The sequence below is a fragment of the Alligator mississippiensis genome, chromosome 16 (genome assembly GCF_030867095.1).
Source record: "Alligator mississippiensis isolate rAllMis1 chromosome 16, rAllMis1, whole genome shotgun sequence".
In the NCBI taxonomy this organism is placed as follows: Eukaryota; Metazoa; Chordata; order Crocodylia; family Alligatoridae; genus Alligator; species Alligator mississippiensis.
Window position 1 is genome coordinate 28,006,096 of NC_081839.1, and position 26,792 is coordinate 28,032,887.

Sequence of the window (26,792 nt, forward strand, 5' to 3'; positions counted from 1 at the left end):
GCAGCTACATTCTCCAATTGACTCCAGCTACTAGGAAGCCTGAAAATGTCAGATCTTTTTATTGAGAGACAATGCCTCAGTGGCAAAAAGTTTCACTGGGAGAAGTTATTCCACAACAAACTCATTTATTATGGGGTGACCAAATTGGCTAAAGTAATTGTGCTCTTGGTAAGTGCCAGTACAGCACACAGAAATAATGCTGTGGTGACCTTTAGCAAGCTGGGGACTAACAAGGTAATGAATGTAATGCAGCTGATATAGTACATAATCAGGCTCAGCACACTCTCCAACATGCATTTGCCTCAGAGCCAATATTCTCATTCTTGCCTTTTGCACTCGTGAGTTTTGTAACATTTTAACTAGAATTGGCTAAGATTTATTTTCACTCTAAAATACGAGCTGTTTGGTCCTTACGAAAGTGAGAAATTAGCACAGGCTTGAGCCAAACATAATGCATGCCAGACAGCTCTGGTAATACACCTCAACTCTGACTCACGCGTCCGTGATATTTCAGCTTGCCTCTAGAGCATGTGGAGGCCTTTGTATCTAGCTTTTTTTTTTTTAAACCTGTTAAGTGCCAAATGTACTCTTGGAGAACGAAGGGAATTTTAAAAGGACAAAAGACAAAACACTCCTTGCTACAAAGACCCCATCGTCCAAATAGAGGAACACATTAGTCATCAAGTAAACCAAAGGACATTTCTATCTCAGAGAGTAGATTAAAAATTTATATATAACCAAAAGTGTTTTAAGTAAGTATTTGAATAGGGAAGGTGGGAGCCTGGTTCACTGACGGGGGTAGATCTCATTTAGGGAGCAGCATGGGATGAATCAAGACAGAAGTGAGGGATACAAGACCAGTGATAAAACTGAATTATTAACAGTTCAAAGGGAATGAACAGAAAGAAATGAGAGCAGAGAAGCTAGCAGAGCCTGAAAGGTTAGGTTACAAAGCTTGAACATGACACAGAAAAAAGAAAAGGATCCAGTGAAAGAATTCAAGGGGAGTGAAATGGTCTAAGTAGCTAAATTGTGCGATTTGTGAGATATGGGAAAAATTAAGACTAGCAGATTGCCACTATGTATCAATCCATTTAGCTTAATATCCTGCCTCCAGCCATAGCTAGTACCTGAAGCTGCAGAAAAGTGCATTCCCATCCCATATAAGTCAACAGGTTCAATGGTTTTATGCAGTGAAAACGTATTCATTCTCTGTGCACTGAAGCAAGAGATTTAATTATTCTTAAATTTATGGAGCTACAAGTATTATGTTCCACATTAATTACTATCCTTTCTGGAAGAAAAGAATTACCTGCTTTTCGACAAGTGTTACTGCCACTTTAGTGGAAATGAATGTCACCATTTCAAGATTACACACCTTTTCCAAACTGAAAAGAAAAATTAAATTTCTTTGCACCAGATACTTCCTCCCCTTTTCATCCTCTTTAAGTGGAATCAACAGCTCCATGGAAACTTATTCACATATGTACAGAAAACTGGACACTATATTTACATAAGATGATCACATTTCTATTAAAGGCTTCCAAAGTCAACTGAAAAGAGACTGGTCCAATTTTGACATACCGTCAAAGACAGTAGTATCATTACTGCCTGTCAGTTCAACGGTTTTGAATGTTGGAAGAGTCTTCAGTGGATGGCTGGAAGTAGCTGTAATAAAAAGTCAAGTGTTTGAGAATGCCAGAGGGACATGCGATGTGATGCATCACTAAGTGAAGAAGGACTCACACAAATTTCATAATTTTTTTAAGAAAAACAAAAGGGATATGGGAAAAAATATCCATAACTTTGAACAACAAGAAACTTATGCTTTACCTTCTGTATTGGTTGCATAACTCTCAGCATGTGTATGCGTCTCCAAACCTGTATATCTAGAAGCTGTCAAAAGAAGAAACATAAAAATATTTTCATTCAGGATGCCACTTTCTTCCAAAATTCAAGCATAGAATCTAAGAGTGGAATGCTGTTGTTCATGCCTGGAACAGGCAACCTGGCTTTTTACTAGGGCTGTGCGAAGCTTCGGTCCCTGATTTGATTCAGCGGAGATTTGGCCCGATTCGGTGGCCAAATCTCCAAATCGAATCAGAGGACCTTTTAATCTCTCCGAATCGAATTGGAACCCTCCAAATCAATTTGGAGAGATTTGGCAATATGGACATAAAAACAGCTTTAAATGTTTTTTCTATATACCTCTAGGTAGCAGGGGCTCTGATCGCTGCAGAGCTGGGGCACATGGAGCATCCCACAGAAGCACGAAGGGCTCCCCCGCACGTTCGGGAGCAGACCGGGAAGTGGACCAGAGACACTTCTGGTCCACTACCACGTCTACCGGACAGCGCACTGGGGGCCCCCCACTGTGTCCCCTGGCTCAGCAACTGGTGCCTCCTGGGTTTGGGGGGGGCACCCGGGGCTCCTCCGTAGCCAACCGCTGAGCTGGAGGGGCACGGGGCCCCCCCCAATGTGCTCCCCAGCAGACCTGGAAGTGGACCGGAAATGCCTCTGGTCCATTTCTGGGTCTGCTGCTGAGTGTGCTGGGGAGCCCCCCACACTCCTGTGGGATGCTCCATGCACCCCGGCATCACAGCATTCACGAGCCATGCCCGGTACCTCAAGATATGTAGAAAAACATTTAAAGCTGTGTCTATGGCTGAATCACTGACTCTCTGAATCAGCATTGAATCTTCAGATTCGGCCAAACAGAATCAGGGACAGCAAACCAAATCAAATCACTGTCTCCAATTCGGGCCAAATCTGAATTGAATACGGCCCATTTCACATGCCCCTACTTTTTACCACACCAAAGGAAGTTTAGCATGAGAGCTGTGAGAGATTCAACTCTGCAGGGGCAAAAGGTAGCTCAAGATTTAATCAAATACCGTGGCAAAAAATAACTTCAAAAAGAGGGGGGGGGGGGGCATTTCAGTAGTTAGAATTATGTTACACAAGAAAATATTTTAGGAGACAGACATCGGGCAGTAAAAACCTTTCAAATAGACATTCTAATGAGGAACACAGGATCTACCTCTTGTCTTTTTGACAGAGTGCATAAGGGCTCTGGGAACAGATCTCTAAACACTTCACAGTTAATTGGTCTTCCACTAACAATTCCCCAGAAAATGCATGAGCTATTTAACAATATTGAATTCAGCTGCTATGCTTACTACCTTGTAATAACTCCTGTATACTCTCCAAGGTAGTGGTAGCTTTCATTTCCAGACAGTGAGCAAAGCTGCATAGTGCTTTGCTACGGACTGTAGGTGCCTTGTCTGAACAGCGGCCGAACACCATGATCTGCACCAGAAACTTGTGCTTTAGAAACTTCTGATGTTCTTGAGACAAGGAGCTGTCTGGTTCTCTCTCAGGCAAATCTAACAGTGCCAAAGCTACATCAAGCGCAAACACTCTGTAGAAGATCTGTTGAAGTAAAGAACACAACATTCTCAATTACAGAAATGTTAAAAGCAAAGAAACATCTATTGTTAAGCTAGACTTCAGTGACTACCAGATATCAACAAGAATGAGAATGCTATTTAGTTTTTAAACAGCACTTGTCAAGTCCAAAGTACTTTGTGCACCAAGATCTGATGCACAGAGAAGGATCTCCACTTACTTTGGCATTGTGTGAATATCTATAGAGCCAAGACATAAAGTCAGCATATGCTGCGCAAGGGAGTTTATTCAGCAACTGCACCAGAGCCTGGGCAGCGTATGTACGATACTCAGACTTATCTGGGACCTGCAACACAAGGACAAAAGTATTTGCTGATACCAATATTATAATAGTCTGTTACGGTAGCTAAAATGTCTCCATCTTCAATATAACTATCACCTATGCAAGCAGGTGACAAGGTTTCAGACAAACACAAGACTGGAATATGGGACATCTAACTTTTAAGCTTGCTTTTGATATTGGCTCAATATGTGGCCTCAGGGAAGGTGCAACTACTCTACAAAGCCAAGATTCTCTCTTTGTAAAATGAAAGAATCAGAGCTTTTCAAGGAGGCCGTGAAGACTCCACATCAAGTGTTTCCAAATGAGACACAGCTGTCTGGTCATAGGGTTCTTGTAATCTTGCTTCTGGCTACCAAACTCGCGATAATGGTAATGCATATGCACTAGAGTAGTGACCTAACTTTACTTGGTCACATAAGCAATTGTTTTGTCATAGGATTATTCATTTATTTATAGGCTGTCAACTGGAAGTATCAAGTGTCCATGAACAACTCTCCCTTAAAATATGGTTCATACTATGAAAACTATTTGACCCATATAGTTCAAATACTAAATCAAATTAAAAGACTGAAAATCTTATGATAAAATGAATAACACACTTAAATACTGAACAGACACTCCATTGTGAAATATTTCACTGTTTAAAAATGTGAGAAAATGGATGCTTCATATCCATTTATAGGAATCACAATTTATCCAAGAATAGGGCTGCTGTCTTTAGACCCAAGAAGTATGAAAATTTAGCCTACCTTGGCACAGATATGCTGCAGTAAGATACGGAGCACAGGAAAGGCAACCTCCTTCAGTTCATCTACAACAGCACTGCGCAAGATAGAAACAAGCAACTTGGAATAGGTCATTTCATAATAGGAGGCAAAACTGAAGCCCAAAGACACATTTCCTGAAAATGTTATTTTTTAGAAGGAAAAGTGGGATATGTTCTTGTGTAAGAGATAGTTTTTTACCATCCTTCATACTAAGTGGAAGATGACGAGAGAATTAAGGAAGGATAAACTCCTAGCAAGTGCCTGCCTCACCCCATTTTGAAGTAAGTTAAAAATACCCTCAGAAAGATCTGCAAAATCTAGAACAGGAAATGTGCTACCCACCCTCACTATGACTCTTCCAACATTTGGTGTCCTCTATCCCAAAATAAGCTCCCATTACAGACACCAGAACTCACCCAAAACTACAGAACTCTGCAACTACAGAATTCTGCACTTTACCTGATAAATTTTATTGTTTGATTCCTGATACTGACAACTTGAGATGTGACAGCAAGGACTGTGGTCCTGGATCCTTTTCCCCCTTCTATCATGAGGATGACATTTAGAATCCGATGGAATATCCGGCGAAGAATCTTGAAGACACATACACAATGAGAAAGACAAACCACAACAACAGGTACAGAAGAGCCTTCCATTCTAGTTAATGAAGTGATAAAAAAAAATCAGATAAGTTTATGCTACCAATATCTCCTAACCAAATACCAATCCAAACTGAATCATTTAAGAGGAAAGCCACATATACAGAAAGCATTTTCTTATGCTGGGAGTACACTAAACATAACAGAACTCATACAAGCCTGATAAGACCTAAAAGCTACTTCCTTCACAGGGACAACAGAAATAAAAAAGCACATAACTGTTGTACTGGAAACTAAATCCTTCTTAACAGAAACACACAGAATATACAGTCATAGAAAATTTGGGTTGGCAGGGACCTTAGCAGGTCATCTAGTTCAACCCCCTGCTCAAAGCAGAACCCTGGAAGATTGGAGAGTTCACAATCTCTCTGGGTAACCTGTTCCAGTACTTTACTATCCTCCTAGTGAAGAAGTTTTCCTGATATCTAACCTAAACTTCCCTTGCTGGAACTTGAGACCATTGCTGCTTGTTCTGCCACCTGCCACCACCGAGAACAGCTCCATCCTCTTTGGAACCACCCTTCAGGCAGTCGAAGGCTGCTATTGAATCACCTCTCAGTCTTCTCTTCTGCAGATTAAACAAGCCCAGGTCCCTCAGCCTCTCCTCAGAAATCATATGCCCCAGTCCCCTAGCCATTTTCATTGCCCTCCACTGGACTCTCTCCAATTTGTCTCCATTCCACACTTGCCTTACTTTAGTGGTCTTCCCCAGCCTATGCTTTATCCTCATATCATCTGAGCAGAGGCCTAGTAAGGAGGACTCAAGTTTTGACCAGACAAGCAATAGAGGTTCCTAGACATTGTATAATTCAGAAAATCATGTGTACTTTCTAAGGGTGTCCCCACCACGGCATGGTAAAACCAGACCCAAGTTAGGTTTAAACTAAGTAGCTCAAGTACTGCTAATAATCTAGCCATGGCAGCAGGGAGCTCAGTGCAGGTTGCAAAACCCACCTGAATAACCACCCAAATATTTATTTTGCTAGTCTGTGCTGTGGTCTGCATTTCCCTGTGCAGCTAGCTGGCTAGCTGTGGTAGTCTACATTATAGAACAATCAATGCAGTGAGAGGAGGCCAACAGAAATAGAAGCAATATGCAGATAACTGAGAATTTATTCAGCGTGCTTCATTTAACAAAAATAAAAATGTGCAGCTGCAGACTTTCAGTAGAATTGGATGTTCCTATATGGAAGGATAGTCAATGAATTCTCATTAGCCCCGCTTACTGTAATATGTGTTTGTCAGGGGTGGACAATTATTTGGGCTAGAGGGCCATTAAGGAGTTCTGATGAGCTGCTGCAAGCTGGTGATGGGGGGAGGATGACGACAAGTCCAGCTGATCCTATCTGAGGACTCTGGATGGAGTGGGCAGGCAGGCAGGATCTCTATGGAGACCAGCCTGGAACCCCCGTGGGCTGGGCACGATTGGCTGGGCGGATGGGATGGGGATATGGGCAGGCAGAGAGCAGGATAGGTAGGGTGGTGACAGTATGGGGTCAGGGCCCAGGGCTGAGCCACAATCCACTCCCCACGTCCCTGTGACGGGCACTGGTTTCATGGGCAGGGATGTGCAGAAAGTGGATCATGACTTTGCCACAGGCCGCAGCCCCATGCTATCACTGGCCCAGCGATCCCAGCCCCGGCTCCAGCCCTGCTCGCCTGTCTTGCTCTTGTATGCTGCTCCCCACCCGCCCTCAGCACCACCCCATCCACCCAGTTGAGCATGCCTTGCCAGCAGGGGTCCTGGGCTAGTCTCCATGGAAATCCCACCAGACCACTCTGTCTGGCACCTCCAGTAGTAGACGTGGGGCAAATGGGCCAGGTTACCCAGGCAGCGCTGCCCTTGGTGCACACATGGCAGAGGAATTGGCTACACATGCCACAGTATGGACTACTCTCTGCAAGTGGGCCGGGAGGGGCTGAGGGACCCGCTGCGGGCCAAACAGAATCCCTTGGTATGCCAGATCCAGCCGGTGGGCCGTATTTTGCCCACTCCTGGTGTATGTGATTTTTGTCACATCTCCCAGCTCACTATCAGCTTACAGTCCCATAATATATACTGATAAATGATATCAGAGCTCCATCTAGCAGGAAGCTAGATTCAAAGCCAGTCAATGTTAAAATGCTCTATTCTAAGATATGGAGATGCAGCTTTACAGAGATATGCTTATCTTGAAACAACTGTCAAAATGTTTTCCAACTATTGAGTTTAGGTATGCTTGATGTATCAATGAAGTCATAGGAAATAGGAACAAGGAATAAAAGTTTATCTAGACCATCTCTTTCTGGGGAAAAAAGGCACGTAACAAAAATGACATAAAAAGGGGGAAAAATAATTGCAATTTTTTCTAAGTATAAATCCAGACCTGGAAAGGTTTTATCAAGACTTTTACCTTATCTTCTACACCATGTAGCGGGGAGCACAGCAACCGCAGCCCATGATAAGCCAGTTCTGGGACATACTTTGCTTGATTAATGTTCCTAAGCAAAAGAACATGTTGAGATGTCTTCAATGTTTACTAGATATGCAGTTACTTTAATTAAATGATTAAACATACTCATTACTAACTGGAAGCCCTTGATTAAAATTAATTGAATGCTGTTTATATGTCAGCTAGGAAGAATACATTCCAATTATCTCTAAAGAAGAAAGAAATCACTGTTTCCATTTTAATATAAACAGAATAATACAAATACACACATTTAGTGCTTTAGCTTGTCAAATCACTATATTAAGAAGTAACAGCTCACATTGTTCCTGAAAACTCGATCTCGTGCACTACAGGCTCAAAACTTGTCAGTTCAACAAAGATCTGCAAGACAGAGCAAGGAAAGTGAGAGTTTGTAAAAGGGAGTGTTGCAGGTGTGTTTGTAAGCCAAGTGCCTAGAAGTCTTGCTTACCTGCAGGCAATTCTGGGCACACTGAGGTTTTTCTTTCAGGGAAAATTTGGGTAGAAGTCTTAAGAAGTTTTTCATGAGAAGAAAGATTGCCTGACGAATTTGAAGTAGATCTTGTGCTGAAAAATAAACCTCTCCCTGATTCTCCTCCTCCTCCTCCTCAAAAATCTCATCCATCTAGATTAGCAAAAAGCAAAGACATTATTTCTCAGAGTGGTCTTTAACAGAAAGCAAACATGTCTTAGTACGTCTCAGATACTCGGACACTAGAACCTATTTCATAATACTAAAGAAGGAGAACTGGAATTCATCCAAAATACCAAACTTTAGTGTTAGGGAGGAGAGGGGGACAGGGAGGGGACTAGACACACACAAAACCCATGCTACTTAGCCTCATGAAAAGTTCACATAGGAAAATGCTTGTAAAATTAGGGGCATGTGTGTTAATTCTGATCTCAGTCTATACAAAATGGATTCCTGCAGAATCATCTCAAGTCCCTAATTCTGCCGAACATCTTCATCCCTCACTCGTACTGAAAGTTCCTTCAATGTGTAGTATGTAACTCAACAAATATAACAAAGATTTTATAAAAGCTAGAACTTTTTCAGAGCTGCTCTCACAGAAGTTAAATGCACTTCACAACTGCTTGAAAGTACGCAGCCCTCCAGCTTGCATTATTAGATTAATACAAACATTCCAATACCCTTAGGCCTTGTCCCACTCCCATGCTGACAGAACAAGTACATACTCATGCATGCACTTGTGGTGGCTGTATGGCTCTATTACAGCAGCTGTACTACCAGAGCATCATGTGCAGGTTGGAAAGGCATCAGTTGGGCAACTGTCAAGTGTGGGAGTGTTTACAAGTGCCTTTGGCTACCTGTGGATCTTGCCAGAAACCTTTATCTGCTCCAAAGAAAGGAAGATTCTGCCGCTACACAAAAACTTTTGAGTGAAGCCACTCAAAATTTTGCTGGTAAATCTTTGCAGTATACATTAGGGTCCCATCCCCTACTAATGTGCAAGTCTATTAAGTAACTAAGACCAGCTCTACAAGTTGGCATTAAGTCTCATTTTGACTTGAGAGGAATGATAATATTGGTCCTGATATGAGTTTAAGAGCATTTGGCCCCTGGAATTATACGTCTGAAGGGATAAAACCATCTTCTTACCTCAGAGATCTCCCTCCTGTTTGGTCTTCCTCTTTTTTTATTTTTTGTATTATCCTGAGAACTTTTTCCATGGTTCTTTTTCCTCTTTCTGGTCAAATCAGATTCCTGAGGCCAGGTTTTTTGCAGGGTTTCAAGACACTTGTCAAACATCACTTGGTGGAACACTTGATTAGCTACACTGCCTGTCCAGAAACCAAAAAGACGACAGGATTTTAGTCATGTTCAGAACATAACTATTAACACAGAAAAAGATAAGATAATCTCACTGTACAAATGGAACAGGTAGTCAATTGGATATCTGGAACACAAGTGCCATCCTAGTACTCTGAATACATTTAGAACAGTGGTTCTCAGCCTTTTTAGACTTAAGACACCTCTGGATAGACTCTAGTCCCCTCAAAAAATTCCAGCTCCTAGTTTTGACTTTTCAACTACAAAAAAATAAAAGTGTTTGTCTGCTTCAAAAAAATTCAGGAAGACTACAACTTTGGATTCCATAATCTACAACTATGGACTTCTATTTAAAATCTCTGGGTATATCTTATGAATCATGCTTGCATACCTAACAGCGCTAACATTATGTGGCACAGCACATAACCCTTGAAAGGATTTCAAGGCATCCCAGGGTGCTGCAGCACCCTGGTTGAAAATCACTGATTTAGAAGGTGGATGAAAGCATTTCTATAAAAAAAAACCAAAACAACTACACTGCAGAAGCAACTGAGGTCAGCAATGAGATTATCAGTGCTATTCAAAACAAGATGATCAATTAATTTGGGATGTGCTGCATTAAAAAAAAAAAAAAAAAAAAAAAAAAAAGAAGCAAAATTGTAAAACAAGAGCTCACCGTGAACTACATAAGCTCATTGACAAACACCCAGGTTAAAGAAAAAGTGCTGTGATACTGGTTGCAAGAAAAATACATCATAGAAAACTAACTACCTTTTACTTTAATTAGAGAATTTTGCTTTCATGCATAAGCTAGGCTGGCAGCTGCGGACAGCTATATCCTCTCTATCTACAGAAGAGATGCAGCACAAGAAATCGGCAGTACAAGCTCTCTTGTCAATGTGCTTCATGTCAATCGAGTAAGGGCGGGGTGGAGGCTGGGCCTGTTTCTTTTCAGACCTGAGGAAAGACATTGTGTCTTACATCTCTCCCAACTATACAACTGATCCAATAAAAAAAAAATTACCAAACAAACATTGTTTCTCACATATTCCCTGGACCATCATGACTACAACACTATGTCCCTTCTATCAGATCATAATGACTTTCCCAGCACAACACATCCTCAAACAGTCTTGACCTTGAGGGCAACAGCTAAAAAATGACTATCCCAACTTATATTCTTATCAACAAGAGACAGATAAAAGCACGGTCCAAGCAGGCAACTCTGCAAAAGACAGAAAGGCAAATCCATCTACTTACCTGGAATTTCAAGCAATAAGAAGTACAACCCAGCAGCATGGAGAGCATAAACCCGCTGTTGGACATTAGCCCTTTTGTGCTGGCCCATTTGGACAAAATGATACAAGATGGCCACAAGAGCATTGTGGGGTAGGTTGTTCTCAGCAAAAAGGGTCCAGACACTCTGAGACAAAGCAGAAAACTAACGGTGAATAACTTGCACACTAATCTATACCTGTCACTACTCATCATCAAAGTTACAACAATGATACACAGGGCTATGATACTGGTCGCAAGAAAAACGTGTCATATACAGACTAGAGTCCTTTTCAAGTTAAAGCAAGACATTTAGAATAATCAACCTTGTTTAGATTTTCTTTTGTGACTCAGAAGTAACAGATGGAAAATAATACATTAAAATAATTATGTTGATGTTTAAGCATAACTTAAATGGAAAAATATGTATGAACTGTGACAGTATATTTGTTCAGCAACTAGCATTAAGATTCCCAACAGTTATCATTCTGTCCTTTCCTCTTATGTTAAGGTTTTTTATATGAATAAGCTCTCTTAGAAACATCTTAATATGCCAGACATATTGGGACTTTGAAGCTTGTACAAAACATAAGCTGCTCATTTTGAGGTCAAAAACGTCAATTAAAGTTACTGCAGAAAGACAGGAAAAAGTTGAACAACAGAAGTACACAGCAGGGACCTCTGTGCTAATAGGTAAGGACGTGGATAATTTGTGCCTTACCTCAGTGGTTCCATGATCCTCTGCAGCAAAAGGATAGAGAGTCTTGTACAGCTGAGTGAAAGCATCAAGCCCATCTTCTGTGATTCCCTCTTCCACTCTGGAATCCAGAGGCTCTGCTTCTGTGAAATCTAAATCCCAGACAGTGTCCACCCAAGCTTGGGAAAAACAAAAACAAAACACAAACTCTAGATCAACAATCAAATAAAATATATTTATATAACACCTTCCATCCCAAAACAGCTTATAAACTCTAAACAAACAAAAACAAAAAATGTTACTTATTATTAACATGCCGGCAGTAGTTTATAAGCATAGAACAAGTTGAGGTAGAAACAGTTATTTACTCTATGAACTGGTGTTAGGCCAGAGAGTGACAACCCTTTAAAAAAACAAACAAATGGTTCTTATTTGATGTATTACATGTACTTATTTAAAGCTTCAAGCACAAAAATAGTTAACAAAAATTCACACAAAAATGGAGCTGAATCAGTGTCCAAATATGACCCGCTTCATGTCACTAAGAATGAAGTCTCCACCTATACTATATCCTTGGGAAAGAAATAAATTCTATATGCTTTACAAGATGCAATACAGATCTTTAACTCTATACTACTATAATAGGGGGGAAAAAAAGAGCTTCAGAGTTAAAGACTCCTGTTTCAAAATATCTTATCATAGCCTCTTCTATCAGTGTGCCAGTTGAGAAGTCTCAAATAATCAAAACAGTTTGCTTCTTTTTGTTTCAAACAGGGTTTTAAAACATTAGGGGTTTTACAGCTGAAAACAATATAAGCCACTAGCTCTTATCCCAATGCATATATTAGCAACTGTAAAATAATGCAATATGCTCCATGAGAAATCAGAACAAACTACCAGAGGCTCAGAAGTAGCTGTATATACGTACTCATGTACGTATTGTTTCGTGCCATGACAGTCCATGCCCTATTTTCTTCGTAAAGGGATCAAGCAATTACAAAAGAGAGAAAAGAATGTCTCAGTTCATAGACTCATAGAGCAGTAGAGCTGGAAGGGACCTTTATTCATCCTCTAGTCCAGTGTTTCTCAAGACTATATGAAAGGGTCCTGAACAAACTTTAAAAACGGATCGACAAACTTAAAAAATGGAATCTCCTTTAAAAGAGAGACATGTGGGAAACTGTGGCTTTTCCCTTGCAGGCTGGCAGAGCTCCAGCCTGCAAGTGGCTGCTTGGGGCCTAGGAGGCTTTTTGGGTCGATACAGATGGCTGATTTTTAAGAAACCATATCAGCTGATACTGATCTGATTGCCGATATGCGGCCCGGCCAGTGCTGGGCTGGTAAGTCTATTGTAGGGGAAGGCGAGGCGAGGGAGTCAGGGGGCAGATTAAGGCCCCTGTGGTGGTGAGAGAGGGAGGGAGTGGGGCTGAGGCAGGCACTGCACAGCCAGGGCAGGGCATGGGACAGAGCCCCAAGCAACTCATATGGGGGGCATGGGAAGGGGGAGCAGCTTCTGCTGCTGCATGCACTTTGCGAGGGCACGAGGGATGTGTACCCCTAGATATGTGCGTGGAGTGAAGCCCCTCAGCGGCAGAGGCTGTCCCCCAACAAGCCATTCGCGGCTCTGTCCCATGCTGTGCCCCACTTCCTCCCTCACTGCAGGGGCCGCAGTCTGCGCCCCACCATGCCCCTTCCCCCACTACACCTACCAGCCGGACTGCGCTTGTGGGCACCCGCGTGCTGCACTGCGGCTGGGCACATGCACGGGGGCATTTATTGGTGCCCCACACTCCCAGGCCCCACCCCCCCCAGTGCATGGGGCAGGGAGGCCCCAGTCGAGGCGCACCGATGCATCGGTCCCGTGTTGGATCGGCACTGATGTAAGGAAAATGGATGGTATCAGCAATCGGCTTTTTTTTGGCTGATGCAGCCGGGTTGAGACCAGCCGCTGACGTTTACAATCGGGTCCTGGTACCAAAACAAAGGCTGAGAACCACTGACGGACCAACCTCCTGCCTCTCCAAACCGCCCCGTACAAATCCAGTCTAGCCGCTTGGCAACTCAACCGTCAGTCCTGCCGCCACGCCCCGGGGGAAGCAAGGGACCGTGGCATCCCGCTGCTGCAAAAGGTTGTTAATACACTTTTAAGAGATCCACGACCCTGGCTACAGAGGGAGGTCGAACCCCTCATCGGTTAAATTCCCTCCTGGCCCCAAATACAGCCATCAGCCTCCCCTGAGGGCAGGGAAAGACCCTCCCTTCAGTCCTCTCCTAACAGATTAATCCATCCCTCTGTGACTCGGGAGCATGTGGAAAGACATTAACTCCGCAGTATCTGCATGTGGAAACAGACATTAACTGTGCACGGAAACAGACTAACTCTGCAGTATCTGCATGTGGAAACAGACATTAACTCTGCAGTATCTGCATGTGGAAACAGACATTAGCTCCGCAGTATCTACACAGAGGGTCAAACCCGTCCATCCCCACATGCCAGGCCCGGCACTCACCGGCACCGACGCGGCGCAGCCCCCAGGCCTCCAGGCCCCGCAGCAGCGCCTCAGCCGCCATCCCGCCGCTGCCGCCGCCGCCGCCGCCGCCTTCGAACCGGCCAATCGGCGCGGCCCGAGCGCGCCAGCCAATCGCCACCCGCCGGAAGCGACTGCCTGCGGCGCCTGCGCAGTACGGGGAGGACATGACGCGCTTGCGCCAGGGCCCCGGAAGTGGCCGCGGGGAGCAGCGCCGGGCGGCGCCTGCGCAGTGCGGGCCGCCGGAGGCAGGCGGCGGAGGGGCGGGACCGCGGGGTGCGGAGCCAGGGAGCGCGGAGCCGGGGCCCGGTAGCACCGCCCCCGCCACCTCCCGGCCTGCCCACCCCCCCCACCCCCGTCCGCCGCCGCCGCCGCCGCCGCCGCCATGAGCTTCTTCGGGTTCGGGCAGAGCGCCGAGCTAGAGCTGGTGCTGAGCGACGCCGAGAGCCGGCGGCGGGTGGAGCACAAGACGGAGGAGGGCAAGAAGGAGAAGTACTTCCTCTTCTACGACGGCGAGACCGTGTCCGGCCGCGTCGCGCTCACGCTCAAGCACCCCAACAAGCGCCTGGAGCACCAGGGCATCAAAGTGGAGTTCATCGGGCAGATCGGTCAGCGCCGGCGCCGGGGGGCCTGGAGGAGGGGAGGGGTGTGGGGGGGCTGGAGGGGAGGGGGTGTGGGGAGGTGGTGAGCAGGGGGTGGGGTGAGGCCCTGCTCTCACACTTTCCCTGTTGGGGGAGGCCTTGCTCTTGCTTTTGCTCTTGCCTTGCCTTGCCTAAGAGGCAAAGTGCACGGGGGGGGGGGGGGGGGATTGGGTACTCACAGCTTCTCCTTGGGCTGCCCCCCCAGCGGTCCTTGCCCTTGGGGCCGGAGGGCCTGCCCCTCCTGTGCTGCGCAGCGCCATGAGACCTGCTTCCCAGGCGGAAACGCCTGCGAGGGAAAGCGGGGTAGGATCCCCGGCGTCGGTGCTTGCTCGCTGCGGTCTCTACGAATCCCCTGCCCGGTCGGGAGGGTTTGCCTGCAGCCGGGAGATGCCTTCAAGCATCTTCCAGTCTTGTTCTTTGTCATCTTGTTCTCACTTGAGGGCCATTGGATTTGCACCCTTCATCTGTACCCTCCTGATAGTCACGTCCCTTTGGTGCTACCAGCTGGGCCCTTCTTCATTCCCTGCCCTCTTAGCCCGCTCCTAGATGCCTGTTTGCATTTCCTGTGCTCGTGGCAGGGACGGGCCTGGCTGTGTTGGGACGCAGCGGTTGCGCGGAGGGCAACAGGGCGTCTTGTGGTGTGTGCGTTTCCAATTGCTAGCTGCACGCTGGAAGCGAGATGGCTCGTGGAGATCCCCTTCCTTAAGCCTCCGGTTCCAGCCGCCGTGTTTCTCTTTGGATTGTGGAGCGCGTTTATCTTTACACAGTCATTCAATCATCTGAATTATTGTTGTGATTTCAGTTTGAATTTAGTGACTTGGCACGGTGTGGATGTTTTATGAAGTGTTTTCCATGCCTGGTGGTATGGTTGGTGCCACACTCGCCATTTGACTGCTGTAAAGAAATAAACCTTTGGCAGACTCGATGGAGTTTAAAGCATTGACAAGCCTTTAAGGTGCTGCGTGAATAGTGTCAGTCATGAAGGAATAAAAAGCATGTGCCAGACCATGGATACGTGATCCATCCAGTTCTGAATTAATGCTGGAAACGAACGTGAGCTGCCCTGCTTCGTTTTATTGCAACCGGCATGTTCAGCCTGAGACTGAAAGCACCGCTTTGTAATCGGAGTGAACTGATGACTTTCCCACATGCCCACCCCATGTTTGCCAGTCCTCTGTCTCCCCTTAATGCTGTGATGCTCTTTGTGAGATGTACAGGGAACATGCAGAAAGCTGTACATAAGCAGGTCCATTAAAAGAAACTGTTTCTAACCTCTAGCTGGAGGGCTGTAATTAGAATGAGCATCGCTGGATTTCTGCTTTGCAACTTATGCACTATGTAGCCTTGGGCTGCTCACTTCACTGATCTGTTTCCTCACTTGTGAAATGAACTTAATAGTTACAGAGCATTTTTGAGTACTGGTTTTCTTGCACGGTGTACTGAATTCAGGAAGGTCTCCATAAATGATGCCCGTTAGTGGTATAAAGAGAGCTTTCATGACCATACTGGAAGTTTGGGTTGCTTTTGGTCATAAGAAACCCCCAAACTCTAGCTTGGAGGCTGAAGTAATTAACTGCACTTCTTTAGCAACTTCCATCTTAAAATGCCTCATGCTGTATCCTTTGAATCTATTTTAAGATCCCTCAACCCTGTGAGGTAGGTGAGTATTAACCTGTTTTCCCAAGAGGGACACTGAGGCAAAGAGAAGCAATGTGACTTACTTAGGCTCAAAGAGGATCTGTGGCAGAGGTGGGAATCTGGGAGCCCTGTATCTGGTTCTCTGGTTGATATCCAGGTCTGGTTTTCTTCCTGCTGCATGCGGGTGCAGATGTGGTTTTAGATGTCAGTCTTTGTGCAGTAACTGTCCTGTGATCATCACAAAAATGTTGGAAGTCTTAAAAAGAAATTGGAATGCAATATTCTGGCTTTGGTGAACAGCTCAGATTGCAGCTTATTCTATTGTTTGAAGTGCTAATGTCATCTTAAATATGAAAGAACCTCAGTTTCTTGTTTAAAGTCTGTCAAATGTCAATTCCAGACCCTTTTCAGCTGTTACTGGGAGCTTAGTATACTGGCAGCCTGTTTTTTTTTTTCCCCATTTGAATTCCGTTGTTGCCTTTCCTTGCATGGTAAGATGATCTGTTTCTCTTTGTATGTCACACGTGTTTCCAGCACCTTACCAAGCAGCCTCCTTTCGTGATGGAAGTGCATTAGTGGAGAGAAGCAACTCTACTTTTGTTTATTTGCCCTTCACTTATACCCAGTGGCCCTAGCCAAAATGAGGGCGTCATTGTACTGGATGCTGCACAGACAAGTAAGAGGTGTTCCCAGGCAAAGATGTATAAGATAGACAAAAGGTTGGGAAAGAGGGAGTGTTATCCTGTAATTTACAGAAAGGAAAATGAGGCACAGAGTGAATCAGTGACTTGTCCAAGGGATCGTGGTATAGCAGAGCAAGCAGCTGAGCCAAGGTTTCCCAAATCTTGGTTCAGTTGAACTCCAAGACCACCCTGCAGGTCTTCTGTTGGCAAGGGTCAGTCCTAGGGCTGACCTTGGTAAGAGGCTAATTGAAAATCCTGACTTAGTCATGCTTTTAGCTTAATAAGGTGGTCTGAGCTTTGCCAATCAAAGAGCTGTGATTATGGCACCAAGGGTCATACTTCACGTACAAAAACAAGTGGAGGGTTGCATTTACTCTTTTGTACAGCATGGAGAGGAGTGTGGGTTCTGGGTTGTACCATAACTTCCTGTCAACTAAGCTCTAGATGGAATATAATATAGTGGGACTGTAGGTATTTTTAGGCTGTTTCCATGTTAAAATAGGGCTCTACTTGGTCAGAGCTGTCCTAGGGAAGGGGAGGGAACAGGAGAGTATTTGTCTATGTCTCTTGAAGGTAGTTTGAGACTGCATTCCCCTAATATCATCCTAGCCATAAATACATCCATGATAGAACCAGTGGCTGGCGAAAACTGTTAGCTGAGCTTTACTCTGCAGAGTCTTGTGCTGAATGCTGGCAGAGTGCAGAGTCAGTGGGTTTTTTCCCTTTTTTCTGAAGCTAACAGAGCCACCTTTGCACTCGCAAGTGTTTTAACCTTTGTTGTCAGGAATGAGCAGTGACAGATGGAAGCCTCCTAGCCCTTCTCTTTCACTCGGATTTCCGTTCCTGGAAAGGCCTTGTTGTTTCATTGTGGTTAGAATTGCAGTGCCTCGGCCTTGAATGTGAGACCCTGCAGGAAAGGCTTAGAGGGGATGGCAGCAGGTGCTGTTGGGTGCTTTTTTTGCAGGCCATCTGGGTATGCTGATTACAGTTCGATCTCATCACTGTAAAGCTGGTTTGTTTTAGTGTCCAAGGACAGGTAAAGCTGTAGAGAGATCAGGGGCATCTTTACTCCCACCTTCATCCTCTCTGCCTGCTTTCATGAGAATGGTATGTTCGCAAGCCTTCTGTTTTTGACGCCAGCCTGTTCTGTTCTCCTACTTGCAGGCTGCATAGTTTACATCAGCTCATGAGCTGCCAGATTCTCCATCTTGCAATTGCTGAATAATGATCCTTTTGGAGGATCCTCAGGACTTTCTTTCACACACTAGCTGACCAAAATTAGTGAGGTGGATAGGTGTCTTTGTCATATGAGAGAACAGGCATGAACATGGGGAGGTGTGCAGGTAATGCTGCAAACCAGTGGTAGAACCAGAAAAGACCCCTGGGAGCCTGGATCCTCTTCACTGAGGTGCTAGCACTAGGAGGAAGAGACAAGGCAGAAACCTGTTTAACCAAAGGGCAAGTACAATTCATCTAGGTCCTTATTTTTCCTGGCTGTCAAAGTCAGGTTGGGCCAGTGACCTCCCCTGGCAGCCTGTTATTGTGGCACTACCTCAGACTTTTGTTTGTTCGTCTTACGGTGTCTGGCCCAGATGGAAAGATGAAGCGTGACCCTTTGTATGGAAAGGGCAAGATTTCCTGAGAGACCTTCTCCTGCAACAGTGGTGAGGGCTAGCTTGGGGAGACACTTGGCAGCAGAGAGTTTCCTTTAAACCATGAGCTTTCCCTGTGGTTCCATCCTTGCAGCTGACCCTCTCATGCGGGATTGAGCAGCACTGCTTAACCCAGCATCTTTTCTTCCTAGAGCTCTACTATGACCGAGGGAACCACCATGAATTTGTGTCTCTGGTGAAAGACCTGGCCCGTCCTGGCGAGTTCACTCAGTCACAGACATTTGACTTTGAATTCACGCATGTGGAAAAGCCTTACGAGTCTTACACTGGGCAGAATGTGAAGTTACGGTGAGTCTCCTACCACTGTTGTATTTCTCTGTCCCATTTGTTTTTGCTGTGCATTAGTTTTCAAGCAGTGTCAGACTATCATGACTTGCAGCTTGAGCCTTGGCACTGCATTTACCCTAATTAAAAGTACAGGGGCTAGTAGTTAACTTTAGCAGTACGAGTGTCTGGGGACTCAGACGCTGAGGGTCAAATGGTTGAGCACAAATAGAACTACAGTCTGGCTTAAATATGCAAGGGGCAGCTGAAAGTCCAGTAAAGAGCTGGCTGCTCTGATAGTGTGATTAGGTAGACTTTGAGTATGGGATATCAGTCTCACGTTAGAAGCTGTGGGAAGTCAGAGAAGTTCAAAGGGGTCATCTGCATTATTCATTTTTGGATACAGATGTGTTGGAGGGTACGAGGGCCTAATTTAAGCAGTGCAGTTGCTCTTAAACTAACAATTTTCTGTTAGCTGCAGAAGTTCACTATAACTGCTAGCCAGACTTCCCATAAGTTTCTGCAGGAAGTAGGCTTCCCAATATCTCAGCCTGTATCCCAGCAGGGAGGCAGTTAGAGGAAGTATTGGTAAAATGCTATATCCAGCTGCAAGAGGCAGCTCATTCCAATCAATGCTGCATGGTGACTGGAAAAGTAGTGAGAGGGCTGTTCTGCAATTTTACTTGAAATGATACTCAGTAAATAATGAGCACAGGGTTATGCAGTGCATCCCTGACCTGCCTCTTTTAAACTGAATTGCTGTCATTTACTTGAGTATCTTTAGCCCATCATACAATTGTAAAATCATAGAAAAGTAGGGCTAGAAGGGATCTCTGTAGGTCATCTAGTCCAGCCTCCTGCGTGAGGCAGGATCATCCCTACCCATACCATCCTATACACATCCATTGTGTAACCTCTTAGCAAAACAACAAGCAACCCCAACACACAACCAAAGACCCAACACCCTAACCTGTCACAGTTAAAGCAAGGGAACCACAGTAACCAATGGCCTGCTGCAAAGGTTGTTAAACTATGCTCTAGAGATCCAAGAAAGGGTTGCTCTCTGTTTGGGAATCACTGTATAGTGTTGTGTCTTGGGTTGTTAAAGCCTGCATGGGCAGGGGCATATTGAAAAGTTAAATACTGCATCAAAATATCTATTGTCTCATTCAAAGGCCAAATACATGACGGGGGAAGCCCTGTTCATCCTTCTTCTTTCTTGCTCTCCGTAATTTGGCTGTACCTCCTTTCTTTTCAGTGACTTGATTTTTTCCAGGCACACTGTAGCCAGGGCTGGTCCTGGCAGAAGGCTCATTTTGCTCACGCCTGATATTTGGCCAGGGATGAATGCTAAATTATCAGCACTTAGGGCAAAGATAATGGAACTCATCTCCCTCCTGGGACAGCTTTCTGAGCAGTTGCGCAATTCTTGAGGATGTTCATTGGGCTCAGTGGCAAAACACGACTTGTCATGGTCCCTCTGTAGTGTGTCCAGAGCTGAATGAGACATTATTGCATTTTTCAGGTCTGTTATAGTTTAAATGGCAAGAGAACCCCAAATTTCTCATGGCTCTCAAAAATGTATTTGGCAATAAAATGAATATTATGTTGCTAGTTCAGTCTCCTGACAGGGTCTGCTAAATACATTTCAGCTGTCCTGTAATCAGGCCTACTTATTTTAAGCATGCCCTAGATGTACACACATGCCTTGCGATGCTTTGTGGTTCACACATTACAAATTCTAGTTCAGACACAGGTTTTAAAGATACCTTGTAAATGCAAAATAGTTGTTGAGTCAGATGCAAAGACTGGATTAATGTCGTGATCAGTACCACAGCGATGTAGGTGGAAAGGAATGTGATTAAATCTCATGCTTTAGGGAGATAACTTGGCAGCTCTGCTCAGCCTTCTAGTGATGAGGTCTAACTGTAATTGGCCTGTGTACAGCATTGTACATTAGGTCAGGTGGGTGAGGAAGGATTTTTACCTCTCCCTAAACCATGAGGGATTGGCTCTTACATGACACCCCATGTCCTCTTCCTTATCCGAATGCTTCCTTCCAGATTTCTGCATCTGCTGCCATCTGTGCATGCTCTAACAGGTGAGGGGTTTCCTTGCAGGTATTTCCTCCGAGCTACTGTCAGCCGCAGGCTAAACGATGTGGTGAAGGAGATGGATATCGTTGTGCACACACTCAGCACTTACCCAGAGCTCAATTCCTCTATCAAGATGGAGGTGGGGATTGAGGATTGCCTGCACATTGAGTTTGAGTACAACAAATCCAAGTAAGTGTCCAGAGGATGCCTGCTGATTAGAGCTCTCTGGAAAATGAGGCGCCGTGCAGCCTGCTGGCTAATTCAATGAGATCTGCACAGATGTAGCTGTCAGGGGAACCTGTCATTCCTCCTAGCCTCCCGTGTGCTGCAAATCTCAGCCCACCTACCATGGCCTTGAAGTGCGGATGGGTCCATCTGTCCCTACATACTGAATGTGGGATGCAGATTTGATACATCAGTTTCTTTTACTCTGGCATAATCTTCCTGTTCTTCTGAGCAAGGTAGCATTCTCAGGTACCCCCAAGACAGCTTCTGCTGTTTGCTAGATGACACCATTAAATATGGGACTGTCATTGTTAACTTGGTAGAAAAGTCAGAATTAACCCTCTTAAGCTACATTTTTGCAACCCTCCCAGGCAGTTCTTGAGGGTTCTCCTGCAGGGTATCAATCACGCTAGTAGCAAGTGACCTAAATAGCTGATATAGAAGACTTGGATTTCATTGTTGCCAAGTTCTGGATATCCAGCCAAAACTGTCATCTTGCTTTTTCCGATAATCCCATGTATACGTGCCAGTTTCCCAAGGGAACTGGAGGATGAAAGCCCGGTTAGTTAGAGCAGCCCCGTTTCGGTGCTTGAGATCCCCGTGAAGTTTAGAGTGGAGATGTGATGGTATAGATATGTGGCAGTATCTGACCACATCTTGGCTCTTCAGCCTGTGCCCTGCGCTATGTCAGGTGTGAGATGGACCATGGTGCTCTTTCTTGTCCCTTCCAGGTACCATTTGAAAGATGTGATCGTAGGAAAAATCTACTTCCTGCTGGTGCGGATCAAGATCAAACACATGGAGATCGATATCATCAAGAGAGAGACAACAGGGACTGGACCAAATGTTTACCATGAGAATGACACAATAGCTAAATATGAGATCATGGATGGAGCCCCTGTGAGAGGTCTGGAGGGTTGGGAGGGTTTCTTTTTTGTTCCTCTAATATAATTTTCAGGGAGCAGAGCTGCTGAAATGCTAGGAATGTGGGACTGAATAGGAACCCATAGCATCCACAGCTAAATTCCCATTTTCTTATAATATGCCTTCTGTTACATTCGTGAATCTTAGGCACCTTTGTCAAAAACCAGAAACATGTATCTGCAACATGTGAGATACCAAGGCACAGAGGCTGGGATTGACGGTCTCTTTGCAGATTGGTAGAGGGATAGACTTGGAGCCATTACTGACACAAATCTAATCTAAGTGCAGCTGAGAGGTGGTGTCCTGTTGCCACAAGTCCCCTCTGCCAGGCCCTTGCTGATGGTATTAATTTGTAGTGTATTTGTAACTCTATTCCAGAGTCACCACATCTCTTGCTATAGCAAGCATCATCCCATTCTCTCTTTGCTGCTGCTGTAATGTTGTAGGTGATGGGTGCCTGGGCTTACAGTTAAGGAGGGGGTATAATGCTACTAAGGTCTAAGCACACAAACCACTACACTGGGAATGAAGCCATTTGGCCTGTATCAGCAGCAGTACACTTTGGAAGAATAGGAGGGAAAGGCTTGCAAGAGTTAATGAGTTCTTGTTTGATCTAATTGTGCTGGTGCCCTCTGCAGGGGAGTCCATTCCAATCAGACTCTTCTTGGCGGGCTATGAGCTGACACCAACTATGAGGGACATCAATAAGAAGTTCTCGGTGCGTTATTACCTCAACCTGGTGCTGATAGATGAAGAGGAAAGGCGCTACTTCAAACAGCAGGTGAGAAGGCAGAAGTGATGCTGCATCATGGTACTACAGGCAGCTCCATCGGTTCTTCTTACCAATTCTTTGCTCTGTGCCACGTGCTGCTGTCCTTCTCCTTAACTGTGATGGTGCTGCCTTGTATATTAGGACACAGCTAGCATCTAGCGGTTGCTTCTCATTTGCCTGGCCTATTCTGCATGAAGTTTTGCCATCTGGCCTTCCCCTGCATTGGGAGGGATCCTTCCTAGGAGCTGTAATAGTTTTTCACAGCTTGGAGGGTCAAGAGTGGAATATGCCCTTTACTGGGGGTAGATGCAAGTTACTGCTCTGTCACTTTGGAAGTCTGAGGAGCTCCTGGGTAGAGCCACCATTGCTACCACAGTCCTAACAGGTTTTGCTATCTCTGCTCCATAGGAGGTGGTGTTATGGCGAAAAGGAGACATTGTGAGGAAGAGCATGTCCCACCAGGCAGCCATCGCCTCTCAGCGGTTTGAAGGGACGTCCTCCCATGCTGAGGCCAGGACCCCCAGCCAACCTGCAGAGAACAACAGCCGGCAGTGAGAGACCTATGGAACGAGGCTGCTGCGGAACCTGAGATTCTGGAGCCAGTGGCAGCAGTGAGGGGAAAAGAAGATATTTCAGAGACTTACGACAATAAATATCCGTTTTTGACTTAATTCCTTTCTTCAAAGGACCATGGGGGTAGGGTGGGGGAGGGGGCAACGTGAGCTACAGCAATGACGGCACAGAGTTGAATATACCCTAGTGCTCCCTAATTGACTACATTCCTCTGGGGTCACCTGTTTTTACGTGTGCAGGAGTCGTGGGGCTAGCTGGCTTCCTCTTTGCCACAAAACCTCCCATCCCCCACTTCCCACCCCCTTCAGCCTGGCAGTAGGGAAGGGGGAGCGTGGAAGGGAAATGGGATTTCTTCTCCGTGTTGTGCATGTGGTTTTGGTCGTGGAGTGGAATTTTGCTGCCATCTAGGAGTCTTGGTGTGGTGAGGAGGAGGGAGTGTGGCAGCATTTTAGCTGCATAATAAGGGTGCGAATGAGCAAGTGGGGAAGGAAGCAGTTTCAGCTGAAGGCGTAGCCTGCTATAAATTGCTTTGGTCCCTGTTTTTTCTTCCCCTTCGCGCTTTTCCTGGACTCTCTGCTGCAAACGGGTATATAACGGTTGTTGAATCAGCCTGGTGACTAGAGCAGAGCTGTTGCCTTGTGGAGCACAGCAGGTGTTGCGTCCCTCTCTTCGGAGCTCTGGGATACAGCACGTTGTTGAGGGGGTGTGGAAGGTCAAACACGAAACGCCCAGGCAGCTGACGGGTGGTGGATGCTGGGTAGTGCAGCGGCTGAGGGAATGTGAGCTAGCAGCAGCTGAATAGTGAATTTGGGGGAAACTGCTCATTGCTGAAAAAGCAGAGTCGGTATTGTCTCTTTTGGAAGCTCAGGCTGTTGGGTGTGACAGTCCTCGTATTACAGCCAGCCTCGGACATCTAAGTCCTGGGAAGTGCTTTCTGCGATAGATCACAGTACTACAGATTCCATGTACTGCTGTGTGCGCTGAAATGGGAAGCAGTGCAGTCAACTCCATTTGTACAAGGGAAAGTGCTGCAGAGCAAGTGGTTGAGGAATTGGTGCTGTTGCCTGGGAAGCTGCTTGTGCGGGAGCATTTCCCATCTAGTTCTCCCTTTGACTTATTTATCTGAGTTCAGCCTTAGGATTTGCTGAGGTCAAAACCTCTTCCAAGTTGAGAGAATAGGAGATTTCAGTGGGCGGAGGAGGGTGAGGATGCTGGTTGCAAAGTTTAAACACCTGCACGTGAAAGGCTTGCTGTCTGCTCCCTTGAACTGTGGGGCTGGGGGTTGCTGTACCTAGCAAGTGTGGATGTCATTGTTCAAGTAGAGGCCTTTACATCTATTAGGTCACAACAAATCAGTGGTCAGTGTCTGCTTCCACGCGGATGAGTGATGGAGGCCTGATGAGAATGAGTGGGAGTCTTTTGGGCCTGCTAGCTGAGGATCATGTCAGAGGTCGCTTCGTGCTCTCAAATTCCATTTAACTTTGGGATGGGGTGCGGAGGGCTGTTGCATTGTGAGAAAGTTTGTGGCAGAGATTAAGTCCTCCTTTAAATTTGAAGTGGCTTTTTAAACTTGATTGACTGCATTTGGAAAATAGCCATCCTTTTGAGATGCCCTTCCAGGAAGCAGGTATTATAGCTGTCTTCCAGCAGAAGGACATGAAAACCTGAACTAAATTTTGGGACATTAGTTCCCGCAAATGGGATCTGCACTGATGACTTCCCCTGTAGTTTTGTAGCTCATTGGGGTTCTGCCTGGCTTGGTTTTGAATCTAGAATTTCTTCTGCCACTGTCTGCTGGTTGGATACAGAACCTTTTTCTTGCTGCTGGGAAGTTAAAGCATCTTCAACCTCAGTTTGTCAGACAGTGCCACGGTGCCTGTTGTGGGGAGTGTGGGATCTGGGTGGGAGGGGGAGATCTTTATGTAGTAAGAAAGCTGCTGTAGTTCAGTGATACATGTGTGTTCTGCTTGCCAAAGTGAGTTATTTTTCACTCATCCATCACGCGTAGAACTACGGTTCTTAACCTAGCTGGAGAGTCCTGCCCTGTTGCAGAAGACACTAATTGCCTCTTCTCTGCTGTGAACTATAGTGTCACGCCATGTTCTGCTCTGTAGTAGTGAAGGTGTGTGGCTTACTCTGCCTCTTTAAGTGAGAAGTCTGTGCCGTGGGCTGGAACTATGGTCTCTTTTCTCAGCCTGAAATGGAGACTTGTACAGGCAACTGCCTTATTACATCGGGAAAGGAGACAGCAGCATGCTTCGGGACTCATGTACCCAAGGAACTTGTCATTCCTTCTGACACTAATTTAATGAGCTCCTGCCCCTGGGGAGGGATAAAGGCATGCTGTGGTAATGCATAATGAGTTGGGATCAGGTGATACTCCCTTTGGGAGCCACTCTGGGTAGCAGACTGAGGCAAGCACAGCAATTATTTTAAATTTAAGCTATTTAAAACCCTGACCCTCCCTCTTTACCTCACTTTTACCCAGCCCCAGAACAGTCCTCTTTTTGCTTGCTTCTCTTGGTCGTAGTATGCATTGTGCTGAGAACGCTCAGTGGATGAAGTTGTGGATTAGGTGAGCAGTTTACTTACTGTTGAAACTCAATTGGTGGTGAATGTGAAAATTTGGTCTGAAGTTGCAGGTTGCGATTGTATATTTTTGGGTGGGAGGGGTGGTTTAGCAGGGAGAGTTTCAGAGGGGTTTGCTCATCACTGTTGGAGGGGTTTAGCCAGGGAGGATGCATGGACCAAGTGTGTTTTTTCTGCTGTCTTTCCTTTGCCCCCACCTGTGGCCCTGGTTGTAGGACCAGAATTCAGAGTCCTTCCCCCCCAGTTTGTTTTTACTTTTTTCTGATTTGATCAATTGACCTGCCTTCCAGTTTGCCCACTTTGCTGGGCATGCAGGATACTGTCTCCTGAGGACAAAGCTGGAAGCCTCTCAGGAGTAGCAATGTTAACATACAAGGCCAGTACAAGACACTACAGAAGAGAGAGTTAAGAGAGAAGAAAGGGCACTAGTGCAGTGTTTAGGCAAATCCCACACTGGGGAGGTGGTAGATGATGCTTTGGTTGTTCCTCTTCCAGAGATTTGCACTGGGTGGGGGAAGGGGGCAAGGAGCGTGGAGTGTGTAGGTACTAAACCAAGCAGTGCAACTTGTAATTAAGCCTCTGCCATGTTTACATGTTTCTTAATTCGTTGTCTTTTCAATGACTGTATTTTAAAATTTGGTTTATGTCTCTCTGATTAAAAGGCCATCCTGGGCTTTCAAATGCTGTGCACAAGTTTGTCTGACTGGATTTGTATTGCAGCACTGAACTCTTCTACTTCTCCATACACTGATCACTTACCTGGCACCTTTTTGCAGGGTAGAAAAAGTGGTTTTG

At 45.5% G+C, this 26,792-nt stretch overlaps 2 protein-coding genes across 2 annotated transcripts in view; one reads left to right on the forward strand and one right to left on the reverse strand.

Annotated features, from left to right (window-relative positions):
* NCAPD3 (non-SMC condensin II complex subunit D3) overlaps positions 1 to 14,009 on the reverse strand; it is a 44,483-nt gene extending 30,474 nt beyond the window's left edge. The window contains exons 1-13 of the mRNA XM_014593746.3: positions 13,902 to 14,009; positions 11,416 to 11,570; positions 10,680 to 10,842; positions 9,249 to 9,430; positions 8,079 to 8,252; positions 7,929 to 7,990; positions 7,571 to 7,658; positions 4,978 to 5,111; positions 4,501 to 4,573; positions 3,629 to 3,754; positions 3,183 to 3,432; positions 1,834 to 1,896; positions 1,585 to 1,668 (exon numbers count right to left, since the gene is read on the reverse strand). Coding sequence (XP_014449232.3) covers positions 1,585 to 1,668; positions 1,834 to 1,896; positions 3,183 to 3,432; positions 3,629 to 3,754; positions 4,501 to 4,573; positions 4,978 to 5,111; positions 7,571 to 7,658; positions 7,929 to 7,990; positions 8,079 to 8,252; positions 9,249 to 9,430; positions 10,680 to 10,842; positions 11,416 to 11,570; positions 13,902 to 13,962 — 1,615 coding nt within the window. The 5' untranslated portion in view covers positions 13,963 to 14,009. The remainder of the gene's footprint in view (positions 1 to 1,584; positions 1,669 to 1,833; positions 1,897 to 3,182; positions 3,433 to 3,628; positions 3,755 to 4,500; positions 4,574 to 4,977; positions 5,112 to 7,570; positions 7,659 to 7,928; positions 7,991 to 8,078; positions 8,253 to 9,248; positions 9,431 to 10,679; positions 10,843 to 11,415; positions 11,571 to 13,901) is intronic.
* A 166-nt stretch (positions 14,010 to 14,175) lies between these two features.
* VPS26B (VPS26 retromer complex component B) lies at positions 14,176 to 26,690 on the forward strand. Its single transcript, XM_059719539.1, has 6 exons — positions 14,176 to 14,527; positions 18,686 to 18,842; positions 20,939 to 21,103; positions 21,871 to 22,046; positions 22,702 to 22,844; positions 23,244 to 26,690. Exons 1-6 carry the CDS (start codon positions 14,305 to 14,307, stop codon positions 23,388 to 23,390), a joined length of 1,011 nt encoding a protein of 336 aa, XP_059575522.1. The 5' UTR covers positions 14,176 to 14,304; the 3' UTR covers positions 23,391 to 26,690.
* The last annotated feature ends 102 nt before the right edge of the window (positions 26,691 to 26,792 follow it).